Source organism: Hermetia illucens, chromosome 6, assembly GCF_905115235.1.
Source record: "Hermetia illucens chromosome 6, iHerIll2.2.curated.20191125, whole genome shotgun sequence".
Classification (NCBI taxonomy): domain Eukaryota; kingdom Metazoa; phylum Arthropoda; class Insecta; order Diptera; family Stratiomyidae; genus Hermetia; species Hermetia illucens.
This window is the reverse complement of record NC_051854.1, coordinates 36,249,705-36,261,669: the sequence shown is the minus strand read 5'-3', so window position 1 is coordinate 36,261,669 and position 11,965 is coordinate 36,249,705. Positions and strand designations below refer to the sequence as shown.

Genomic DNA, 11,965 nt, shown 5'->3' with positions numbered 1-11,965 from the left:
ATATTCCAGGCGGAAATTTACGCCATAGACAAATGTGCCTCCTTTAATCTGCAAAGGAATTACAGGGGGCAGAACATAGCTATTCTCACCGATAGCCAAGCAGCGATCAAGGCACTTAGGTCCAACCAGGTGAACTCTAAACTGGTATGGGAATGCCTGAGACTGAATACACTCAGCTCGTCCAACAAGGTCTGGATACTTTGGGTTCCAGGCCATGCTGGGTTGGAAGGCAATGAGGCAGCGGATGAACTAGCCAAGAAGGGAGCAGGGATGCCTTTACACGGGCCAGAACCCTTCTGTGGAATCGGAAACGATTTCATGGCTATGAATCTAAGAAACGAAGAGAGACGGTCGAGGGAACTATATTGGGCGGGCCTACCAGGGATGGAGCAGTCCAGGGTGCTTATTGGGGGATACGAACGTATAAAGGATTGTTTAAACCTCACCAAAAAGAACCTCCGAATCATAGTGGGAATTCTCACTGGTCATTGTCGGCTGAACGGCTGAACTATCACCTAGGGAAGCTAGAGATATCTACGGACACTGCCTGCAGGTTCTGAGAGGAGAAGGACGAAACCTCTATGCACGTCCTGGGACAGTGTCCGGCACTTGTGCAAAGTAGGTCGATACATCTGGGAGAACACTTAATACCAGATGCAAAGCTGAAACTTCTGCAAGTGGGGAACATACTAAAGTTCCTAACGGTTATAGGCCTGCTTGAGATACTATGATCAACAAGTACATATAACCAGTAAAAGGGGCACAATAGTTCTTCCCTTAACAGAATAATAATAATACCGGTAAGAGATCGGAAAGATGGGTTATTTAACAACAAATTCCAGATACAGCTAATTCTCAAAACATTAAAAATCAATATTTGCTTATTACACAAAATTTGTATTTTTCGATCTAAATGTTTCACGCTCAAGTTACATTCAAAATTTCAGAGATTTAAAGGGGAAATCCCTAATTACGTTTGGTATTTGTACTAGAACAATAGCTCTCGGCTACATTAAAACGTCTAGTTTGCAAACAACGGAAAAAGCATAAAACTTAGCTGCCCTAATTGATGTTAACATACAACTATCGGAATACGGTGGAATATTCATGCTATTCTGTCGAATTAAGTATATAATTAAATCTTTTCTCTTTTTAGAACTCCTTACAACTGCTTCCCCATCCGCACAAATTTCCATCTCATAAGTCATTACTCATATTCACTCAGAGCTCCGCTATGTTGGCTGCAGTGTTTGCTATTCTTTCAATGTCAAGTAACGTTCTCGGGATTTCAACTGAATTCGTTTGATTTTAAAATGTCCATGTCCAATTCATTTACCACTTATAGAAAACCTTCGGACGAGGTTATAACATCAGATGAAGATGAAGTCATCGAGGATTCTTTCTCAGCAAACAGTAAGTGACCGTTTTGACGCAAATCTTTATTACTTCTCCAGAAAACTTTCCACTGGCCTGGCGCATATACATATTTTATGAAATCCATTTAGCTTGGAATAGAACAATTTTTCTGAGATTCGAATTATATTTTTCAAAAGCGGTACAGGGTTGTAGTCGCGCGAGGTAATTATTTCTTACCTGGGTTTGCTGTCGTCTCACTCAGATTGGGAGTTGTTTACATGTGTGATTGCACTGAACCCTATTTGGAGCATAGCGCGTCAATCCCGGTTTTTATCTAGTATGGGGAAGCACTTTACGTTCATACAAGAATTTCTTCGAAGCCTTCCCGGTCAAGTGTTCAGCCCCACATAGGTCTGCTGCGACGCATTCCTCAGCCATTCTACAATCGGCTCCACTGCAAATCTCGAGCGATGGAACTCTTATCCACTCTCGACGCGTCTGGATATCGATGGATGCCTGAAGAAAGACGTTGGACACTTCATGTGCTTCTGTCATATAGTACAGAGGAGAAATCAGTTCGGAATAGTCCCAACCTGACGCAAATAAAGTCCTAAAAACTGAAATACATCGTTGCACGTAACCATGCAAGTTCTAACCCTGTCGCACGAAATTGTACATTTCACTTCTTTAAGGCGCTGCCAGACAAATCGGGACTTGGTTTCCATATTACATCGTCTCCAACTATCTGATCTAGCGGGCTCGTCTTCCAGTTTCTAAAACTCTGTGGTCCGTATCGATTGATTACTCCCAGCATTTTTGTGGTTTCCCTCAGGTTACACCTTGGTCTTCTTGCGTCCTCTACTTTTATGTTTATGAGTTGGAATGGTTTGCCAATAACTGCGCGACTCCTGTCGCTGTACACGCTGCGCGGTTACTCATTACACCGTGAGAAGCGTCGTCCCTCTGCATTGCATTTCTAGATCTAAATTAGGCGTCTGATGTGTGCCACACAGAGTTATCTAGCACGCTATGCGGTGACACCTAGTGTCAGAGGAACTCATCTTGTACTGCGTTTTGGTATAATATATTGTGTTATAAAAATGAGTGGAACTACAACTCGCATCAGTCGTCATTTGCGCCCGCCCCGGACATCGAGCTTGAAGGAGTGCTCCCATCGATCCAGGACTTAAAAACGGCCCTCATATAGTGGGTGTAGCGACCTCCAAGGAGCGTCCACCCTAATGAGGATCTGCGAGCAGGACTCGAGGTCCCTGGAGGCATGCATGCTGGAGTCACTTAATCCTGCTCTAATATCCAGCACAGGGTCGGCGGAGAGCCTCCACTCTTCTCCCCGTACACCATCTCCGCGGGGCTGGCCGTGAATTCCTCTCGGTGGGCTGTACAAAGGCCAAGGAAGACGAAAGGCAAGGACTGCGACCATGACGGATCGTCGCGAACCATTAAGGCTGTCTTCAGTTTCTGGTGCCAACATTCCAGTATCCTATTGGATTGCATATGCAGTGATCCCGTCGCATTTGCAACCCACGAGCTTCCGCACAATTCTGTTGCGTCCGGAACGCGGATGAGAGAAGCTGCGGCCGGTACGCAGCTTCAATGTACAATGAAGATTTAAGGTCAGCAAAGATCACTTCACGTCGGCAAGGTTCGGTCTGATGACAGATTACAGCCGGGCAGTATGGCAGTGCTTATCGTTTTCGGCTGTTACATTTCAATCATGCAATTAATGCCACCTCCGGCTTAAATTCTATTTTTATGAAAGAAAGATTCAGAAATAATGCTAGTGACATTCCTAATTGGCTCTTGCAATTCAATTAGTGCCTTCGACAGTTTCCTAAACGAATTCATGCTAATTAATCTCATTCAAATGTAACAGCCGAAAACGAAAAGTGCCGCCATATTGCAAATGACGCAACAAACTCTCTCTCACACATGGCAAAAGTTCGATTTTCCGAACTTTTCTACGTGCCATATTGCACACCGGACTTATTGTATATTGCCTCATACAAGTCCGTATAATCAATTTCATTTGACAGCTCTCTCACTGCGGACGGACACAGTCATTCCACTGTTGTGTTTAGGCCATAACTTCGAGAAAAGAGTAGACTCAAATTGCATTCCCTACTCCGTGATGATTGCGGCCGGTACACCATAGGGGTATCCATGCGTCTCATCCTGAAGACAATCAGTAATTGGAGTTTACTCTGTTTGTTGTCCGTTAAATTAAATAAATTCTCGACAGAGGACCTCGACACATAATTGTGCAGTAACATCAGTCAGAGATATTCTTCTTTTTCTTCAGCCTTTGTCCCGTTCACAAGCGGGGTCGGCTCGTCGTGATCGGCTTCGCCATTTGGCTCTATCGAATGCCTGATCTGGGTGCAATCTCGAGGCTTTCAAATCCCCATCCAGCGTATCAAGCCACCGTTGCTTAGGTCTGCCTTTTGGTCGTTTACCATCGACTTCGATGTTCAGACCAATCTTGGCAAGTGAATTTTCGTTTGCACGAATTGCGTGACCATACCATCGAAGACGCCTCTCTCGCAACTTTTCTACGATCGGTGCAACCCTATAACGATCGCGGATATCCTCATTTCGGATGTGATCTAAACGTGTCACGCCACTAGTCCAACGTAGCATCTTCGTCTCCATTACCGAAAGACGCCGTTCATTGTCTTTTATGGTCGGTCAACACTCAGAACCATAGAGAGCGACTGGACGGACGACATTGCGGTAAATTTTAGATTTGAGACGTTCGTTGATACGTCGATCACAAAGGACACCAGTTGTGAAACGCCACTTCATCCAGGTTGCGTTAATGCGTGAAGCAATTTCATAACGCAGCTCTCCATTGGCTGATAGCGTTGACCCGAGGTATTTAAATCGCTCAGTTCTGGGCAGATCACTGCCGCTGACAGTGATTGTGCCTGTTTCATGGGAATCGGTCGTCAAAAATTCAGTTTTGTTTAAATTCAATCTGAGACCGTGTTGCATGAGGCGATCATTCCATTTTTGAACAAGTTGCTCGAGATCATTTTTGCTATCAAATGCTAGGAAAACATCATCTGCATAAAGCAGTGTGTAGGGCGCTGGACGTTGGATATCCCGTGTGACGGTGTCCATAACAAGGACAAAGAGGAGTGGTGAGAGGGCACTTCCTTGATGAACTCCAACAGAGACACGAAGCGGTTTTGATACACCCGCCATACTTCGAACTTTACTTTTCGGATCGTGGTAGAGCAATTGAACCCAGCGCACGAGTTCTTCTGGCACGAAGTGTTGTCGTAAAGCATACCAGATGAGTTCGTGTGGTACACGGTCAAACGCTTTCTCTAGATCCAGAAAGGCAATGTAAAGAGGGCGATGCTTCTCACGGTGTTTCTCCATGAGTAACCGCGCAGCGTGTATTGTGTCAGTAGTTCCGCAGTTCTTGACAAATCCGGCTTGATTCACGGTTATTTCAACGATTTCGCGAATACGGTTGTCAAGAATGCGTTCAAAAATCTTCATGGTATGGGAAAGTAATCGGATCGGACGGTAATTTGAACATTCTGCTGGGTTACCTTTCTTTTTCCATATTGGAACAGTGGTACTTTCTTGCCAGTCAGATGGTGTTCTTCCTTCCTGAATAACCCGGTTAAAGAATTCACTGAGCCACAGTGTTGGGTCCCAACTCTTCGCTTTCCAGAGCTCAGATGCGATGTCGTCAGGTCCTGTTGCTTTCTCCGATTTCATTTGTTTTATTGCCTCCTCGACTTCAATTGCGCTGACTGGTGGAACTGCTCCAAATGTCGGCAATGATTGTGGAAGTGGAGGATGAGCAAACTCTTCAGTTGAAATCTGCTCGAAGTATTCTCGCCATCTATCCGTTGCGGCTCGACGGTTGGTAAGCAAAGTACCGTTCTTGTCATTAACACAACAGAAGTGTTCGATATCCTGTGTGCGTTCATTACGGCTTTTAGCAAGTCGATACAGATCTCTCTCGCCATCCCGAGTGTCCAGTTTATCGTAAAGATTTTTGAAATGGTTTGCTCGGGTGACAGCGACCGCTTTCTTTGCTTCCCGGTTGGCATTCTTATAAATTTGCCAATTAGTAGGCGTTTTATCGTCGAGAAATTTGTGGTAGAGGCGTTTCTTTTCACGGACCTTCATTTCAACATCATCATTCCAAAGCCAAGTATCTCGGTTGATGTACCGCTTACCCGGCTTGGTGATCCCGAGGGTTGCAGAGGCCGCTTTGTGGATCGTGTCTTTCATTTGGTTCCATGATTCTTCCACATTCGTAATGGTTGGCAATCGTATGAGTGAGACCGTTTCTTCTTTCTCCTCACCAAACCGCCACCATTTAATGCGCGGCGGGCCAGTGCGTTCCTCACGCTGTTTTATCGGTGGCTTAATTCGCAGGACGGCAATCAACGGCCGATGTTGAGGTGCGATGGTCTCATAGGGAACGACTTTGCAATCAGTGACAGTGGTAAAATGTTGGCGTCTTATGAGAATATAGTCGATTTGCGTTTTATTGTTCCCACTATAAAATGTGGGAAGATGAGACAATCGTTTGATGAACCATGTATTCATAAGTACAAGGTCATGGGGGTCCACAAAATCGATTATACGCTCGCCACCTTCATTGCGCGCTCCGAACCCCTTTCCCCCATGGCACCTGTTACCGTCTGCCTTTTCACCCACATGACCATTAAGGTCGCGGGCAATGATTATGTAATCGTCAGCAGGCACGTGACAAGTCTTTTCATCGAGAAGTTGCCAGAAGGCATCTTTCTCGGCATCAGGTCGACCTGTTTGTGGTGCATACGCGGTGAAGAAGTGAATAGTGCGATCAGCTGATATAATGGTGAGCATCATCAGCCGATCATCAAATCGTTTGACTTCTTTAATGGGATCACGGAAACCCTCTGAGATGGCAATGCCAACACCATATTGAGTGTGTGGGTTACCAAAATAGAGAAGTTTGTAGCCATTTTTGCCGCGTTCGCGTTCAATGTCGCAGCTTTTGGCACCAGACCATCGGGTTTCTTGCAGAGCGCAGATGTCAATGCGCCTTTTCCGAAGGGCTCTTGCGAGTTCCTCGGTCTTTGCAGTTAGGGTACCAACATTTAGCGTGCAGACACGTATTTGTTTTGTTCGTTATGTGCGGACTAACTTGCTTACGTCCTGACGCCGTCCATGCGTCAAGAACCCTTGCCCATTTCTCGACAGGACCGGGGCCCGTCCTGCCGCGTCGACTGAGGTGGACGCCCTAGCATTTCTCCGAGGCTTGTGACTCAATCCGATCATCATGTTTGTAACGACATTCTATGCATTTTCTTGGTCGACCTGTCGCGGGGCCTGTCACCAAGAGAGATCAGGTAGGATTTAGCATAGTAGAATAACTCCAACTATACTCTATTTATCTCTTTCCCTGATCTCAGCATTTTATTTTTGTTTTACTGAGGATAGTACAGAGTACGTTGCCTCAAACCCTCCTCCTTTACCTGGGCTTGGGACCAGCATACTATGTTAATAGCAGAGATATTGCTTCGCGTAAATCTGTCGATGATTGTGAGGCAATACTTGTAACCATGCAAGTCTCACAAGGGACCAATGATATCGAGGCGGATAGTGCGAAAGCGCTTGGTCGATCTAGGGAATACGCCTACTCCCTTTTTTACGTGCTTGTCGATCTTACACTTCTGGCACGCCACACTGGTATTCACCAGCGATGCGCATTTCTGCCATTTCCCTTTGTTCTGTCAGGTGCAGCATCCAATTTCCGGCAAAAAAATCTAAATAAAATAGTTTGTAACGACCGAACCCAATGAAAAAAAACACTATCAATAACTGGGATACCGAAGTGCCGAGAACTAAACGATTTAAGTTTAGTAGGGGATTTTTCATTTTCGATGTCCGCGTTTGAAAATTGAATAAAATCCAATAATAAGATCTCGTACAGATTGTTTTCTGTACAATAATTAATAACAGCCGTTCAACCAAAAATGTGCTTCATCGCTGAAGATGATTTTTCGGCCAAAACTGGGGTCGGTTTCGAGCTGCTCTGAGGCCCAATCTGCCAACACATGGCGGCTGCGATGATCATTTAGCTTGAGCTGCTATATTAGTTGCATCTTATACCGGTAGTGGCCCAGACATTTCTGCAGAATTCGTTGAATTGGTTGAAAGGACCACGTGTTGAGCACACCCCGGAATCGAGAATCTTGGACTTTCACGCAAACTATCACGAACCGCAGCGATATTTTCGTCTGACCGAGCCAAGCAACGATGTACAGGGGTGAATTGATTGAGTACCGACCCAGTTGATTCAAACTTTTGAATGAGGCGATGAATATGACGCATTCGGACGATTGTGTGGACCGTAATAATCTTTTGGTGCACGTCACAGATCGCAAATATTCGTAATAACGCTGAACGATTTCTATACGTTGTTCTGAAGATTTCTGTTAAACCGGATGTCAGAAATGTCATTGGGTTGGAAAGTTATCCCTATTGAAAACCCTATACTACGTATTGACTTCTCCCGGTAGGCACTGATTGAAGTCAAACTCTAAGAGTAAAAAATCCCAGATTCCTTAGAGTAGATGAATATTTATTTTTTTCTCTACACGTATTTCGGCGGTCGCTTGTTGGCTGAATCGCATTCCGCTGTCAAAATACGAATACGGAAAATATAAATATTCACTGACGCTAAGGAAGGATTAATAGTATCAGGCTTACACGCGTAGTAGAAAAATTAAGAAAGAGACATCTTTGATGGTACGGTCATGCATTCGGGCCCACGAGAGCTCACTAGCTAATTGGTCTATACATCCAAGTCTATGGGAAACGATTGAAGCAGCGATGGCTTAATTGGTGATTTTAGAGAGTAATATCATCAGCGTACCTCACCACCTGAGTGGACCTGGTGAATTGTGTGTTTTTTTGGGAGCACATGAATCCTACTAATGACATACTCAAGAGACAAGTTGACAACTTCTTCCTATATTAGGCCTGAGTTTTGTTGTATGTACACAATAATAAGATGCAAGCGAAAGAAAATGAACATAAAATAATGGACCCATTCGAGGTCGATGTCAGCGTTTATTTTATTATGTACATTCAGAAAACAACTTGTGGGTCTACTGCTGATTGTAATTTGATTCATTGCCATTTAGCTGAAACGCAATTGACATTGTGATCGGCACCGTGCTCAATGCAAAAGTCGACAAACTTTTCATTGTTGTTGCTACGATCACTGATATTATGATCCACCGCCATATGCTTGAACAACGTGTGGTTAGAGTCCACTTTAGCATTGAGATCCCCCATCACGATCACAAGGTCTCTCCCGTACTTCGTACAGTTACTCATAAAAAGCGTCCCTCTTTATATCAAAAGTCTCTTTGTGGGTGACACAGAATTGTGATGCTTGTGACCTGGAACGAAATTTGGCATGGAAGATCCTATCAGACAAAGACAGATCAAAGGCCTTGTGGTAGCTGTCAATAACACTCCCAATATCGAGTTCGCATCCACTTCCACTACGCCTTCTAACGGGTGTATCATGTATTTTGGCACTAACTTCAGGCGTTTATTTGATTGCATAAACAAACACACAAATGTAAACCAATGCACTAGTCACACTTAACTGTACTCCCACTGAACTGTCAAACTCAAATTGTGCAGTTAGATCCATTCAAAATGTCGTACAAGCTCGATTTACGGAAATCTGTCGCCAACATGTTTGGCGGACTAAGTTCTAGTGAAATTCTTGAAATGTTCAAAGACAAGCCAATCTCTCGCAGAACAATTTTCCGTGTTCTGAAGGATTGTCGCGATGGTAAAGAGCCCGAAAACAAATGCAATGCGGTGGTCCTTCCAAATTAGGTGCCAGAACAGTCATAAGTCTGCTATCAAGTGCGAAAAACAAGGTTGGTCAATCAACACGCAAATTGGGACGAAAATTTGGTGTTTCGAAAGATACAGTCCATCGTATTTTGAAGAAAAACAACGTAATTTATCGTAAACGTCGACGAGCACCAAAATATACACAACAACAACTCGAAAAAATACCAAAATGCTGCCGTGCACTTCGTGACAAACACTTTGCGAATGGAAAATCCATAATTTTGGATGATGAATCGTACTTCACATTCTCGCATCATGAATTGAGTGGCAACGACGGCTTTTATACTGGCAACATTGAAGCAACAGCAGATGATGTTAAATATGCCGGCAAATCAAAATTTGAACCAAAGGTGTTGGTGTGGGCAGCCATTTCATCGAAGGGTGTTTCAGAGCCTTTGATTCGATCAAACAAATCAGAAGCGATCAATGCTGACATTTATATCGGCCAATGCTTGCCGAAATTGAAGCAATTCATCGAAAAACATCATGGTCGTGACGAAATAATGTTTTGGCCGGACCTTGCAAGCTGTCATTATGCAAAAAAACATTGAATTGGCTGACTGAGCAAAATATACCATTTGTGCCGAAAAAGGACAATCTCCCAAACGTACCTCAGGCACGTCCAATCGAAAATTTTTGGACAGTTCTCAAGCGTATGGTCTACGTCGGTGGCTGGGAGGCTCGAAACGAGCAACATTTGATTGGTCGAATCAAGAGAAAGTTGAAGGAAATCGATCCATCGGTCCGCCAAAACCTGATTCGGAACATTCGCTCCACACTACGAAAAATCGAGGACCATGGTCCATTAAGTGTACTGTAAATGTATTTTTCGAAAATCATGAACAGAATAAAGTACGATTAAAAGGATTTTTCAAATCGATTGTTTGTTTTCGAATGACATGCTTTTGAAGTTAGTGCCAAAATACATGATACACCCGTTACAGTAGGAAAACACAATGCCACAGAGAGCGCACAGTTCTCTTCCAAGTTGCACGATGTCAATTTGCTTAGGCGCAGAAATATCGTCGGAATTCTCGGTCAAATTTAAAGAAGTCATACCATTCCGAAGAGCCTGCGTATATACTAGAAATCAATCAAAGTGGGGGTTTCCTCTGTTGGCTCCAATTATCTTGGTTAAACAAAAAGCGTGAACGGGGAAGAGGCAAAACACCGAGGAATGGAAAACTGGTTCACGAAATACGGTATTTGTTCAATAAAGACAATTGTAATTGTGAAAGCATTGACTACCAAACTCAAACTTTCCACCATTCCAGCTAATTGTGAATGCTTTGTCGTTGTTCGGGTTTTCCGGATGCCTAATGATTCACATACATTTTTAAGGTTAACCTTATTAAAATCGGTTTACTGTCTGTCTGTCCGTCACACGCATTTTTCTCGGAGACGGTTATAGCGATTGACACCAAATTTGGTAGAAAGGTGGGAACTGTGAACGCTCACGGAGTGGTCATTTTTTTAACGAACCCATTCTCAGAAACTGCTAAACCGAAAAATCTGAATGACTATGAATGTCAATATCACTTGAAAATGGCTAATTTCACGTAATATATGCATATTTTACGTACTACATGCTAATGGGACAAATGCACACTCAAATCTCTTTATAAAAGAAATACACAAAACCTTTCATACCTGAAGCGTCTAGCTTCCGACTTGTTAAAAAAACTCCTACTCAAAGTTTCGTCTCTTTCTGTATGTAATTCCAATGGAACTCAAAACTATCATATCCAATTTTCCACAAATACGTCCGCACACGTTTTTGCGTCCTGGTTGGGTATTAGATATATTCCAGGCCATTTGATAACCACGAGCTCATATTTGTTGCCTTTGGTGCTCGTTGGAAACGGCCCGGCTATATCCATGGACTGTCGGCATGCAACCAAGTAAAATTGACGCTTCATTTTCTCGATCGTTTTGGTTCCACCGTGTCCACCGCTTGTTCCGTTGTGGTATTTCTTAATGATTTCATTTATTTTGGCCTCTGGAACGATGATAAGCTCTTTTAAATTTTTCCCATCCTCACTTTCCCAGACACAATAAAAGCATCCGTCTTCCAACTGAAGGTTCTGCCATTGAACCATATAAGCCTTTGTGGTTGGACTGCCATTTGGAATTTCTTCCTAGATTATTGCTAGGACTATAGACTATATTATGGCTATATCAGTATCACCTTTCCGGTCTTTTCGTAACTGCTCATCGGGTAAAACCTTGAATAGGCGAATGTCGATGATTCCGGCCTTCCCTTCTGCACTGCTAGAAAACTTACACTCTACATTACACGGACGTCTTGACAATGCATCCGCGTTCCCGTGCTATTCTCTACGGTGGTCAATATGAAACTCAAAGCCAATTGTCCCTCCCGATTCTTGAACTGTAGAAGCCACTGTAAAGTCGCATTGTCCGTCCTCAAATGGCTGTCCATAATTGTACTTATGGAAATGTTTCACCGATTCAACTACTGCCAACTAATCCCGTCGTCAGAATAGTTCCTTTCAGGTTTGCTCAGAAGTTTGCTAAAATATCATATACCTCCTTCTTGTCCATTAATAACCTGTGAAAGAGCTCTCCCAATTCCGTAATTCCTTGGATCAGTATCACTAACTCTCTCCCGGAAATAAGGCCTGCCAAAATCGCTACACTGTCATCCAGTTGCAAGAATCATTCCCCTTGCTCC

General features: G+C 43.7%; 1 protein-coding gene across 2 annotated transcripts in view; it reads left to right on the top strand.

Moving 5' to 3' along the window:
- Nucleotides 1–1,261: 1,261 nt before the first annotated feature.
- Nucleotides 1,262–11,965, top strand: part of LOC119660203 (transcription termination factor 2) — a 38,694-nt gene continuing 27,990 nt past the window's right edge. For both annotated transcript variants that reach the window (XM_038068638.1, XM_038068637.1), the window contains exon 1: nucleotides 1,262–1,413. In XM_038068638.1, coding sequence (XP_037924566.1) covers nucleotides 1,314–1,413 — 100 coding nt within the window. In that variant the 5' untranslated portion in view covers nucleotides 1,262–1,313. The remainder of the gene's footprint in view (nucleotides 1,414–11,965) is intronic.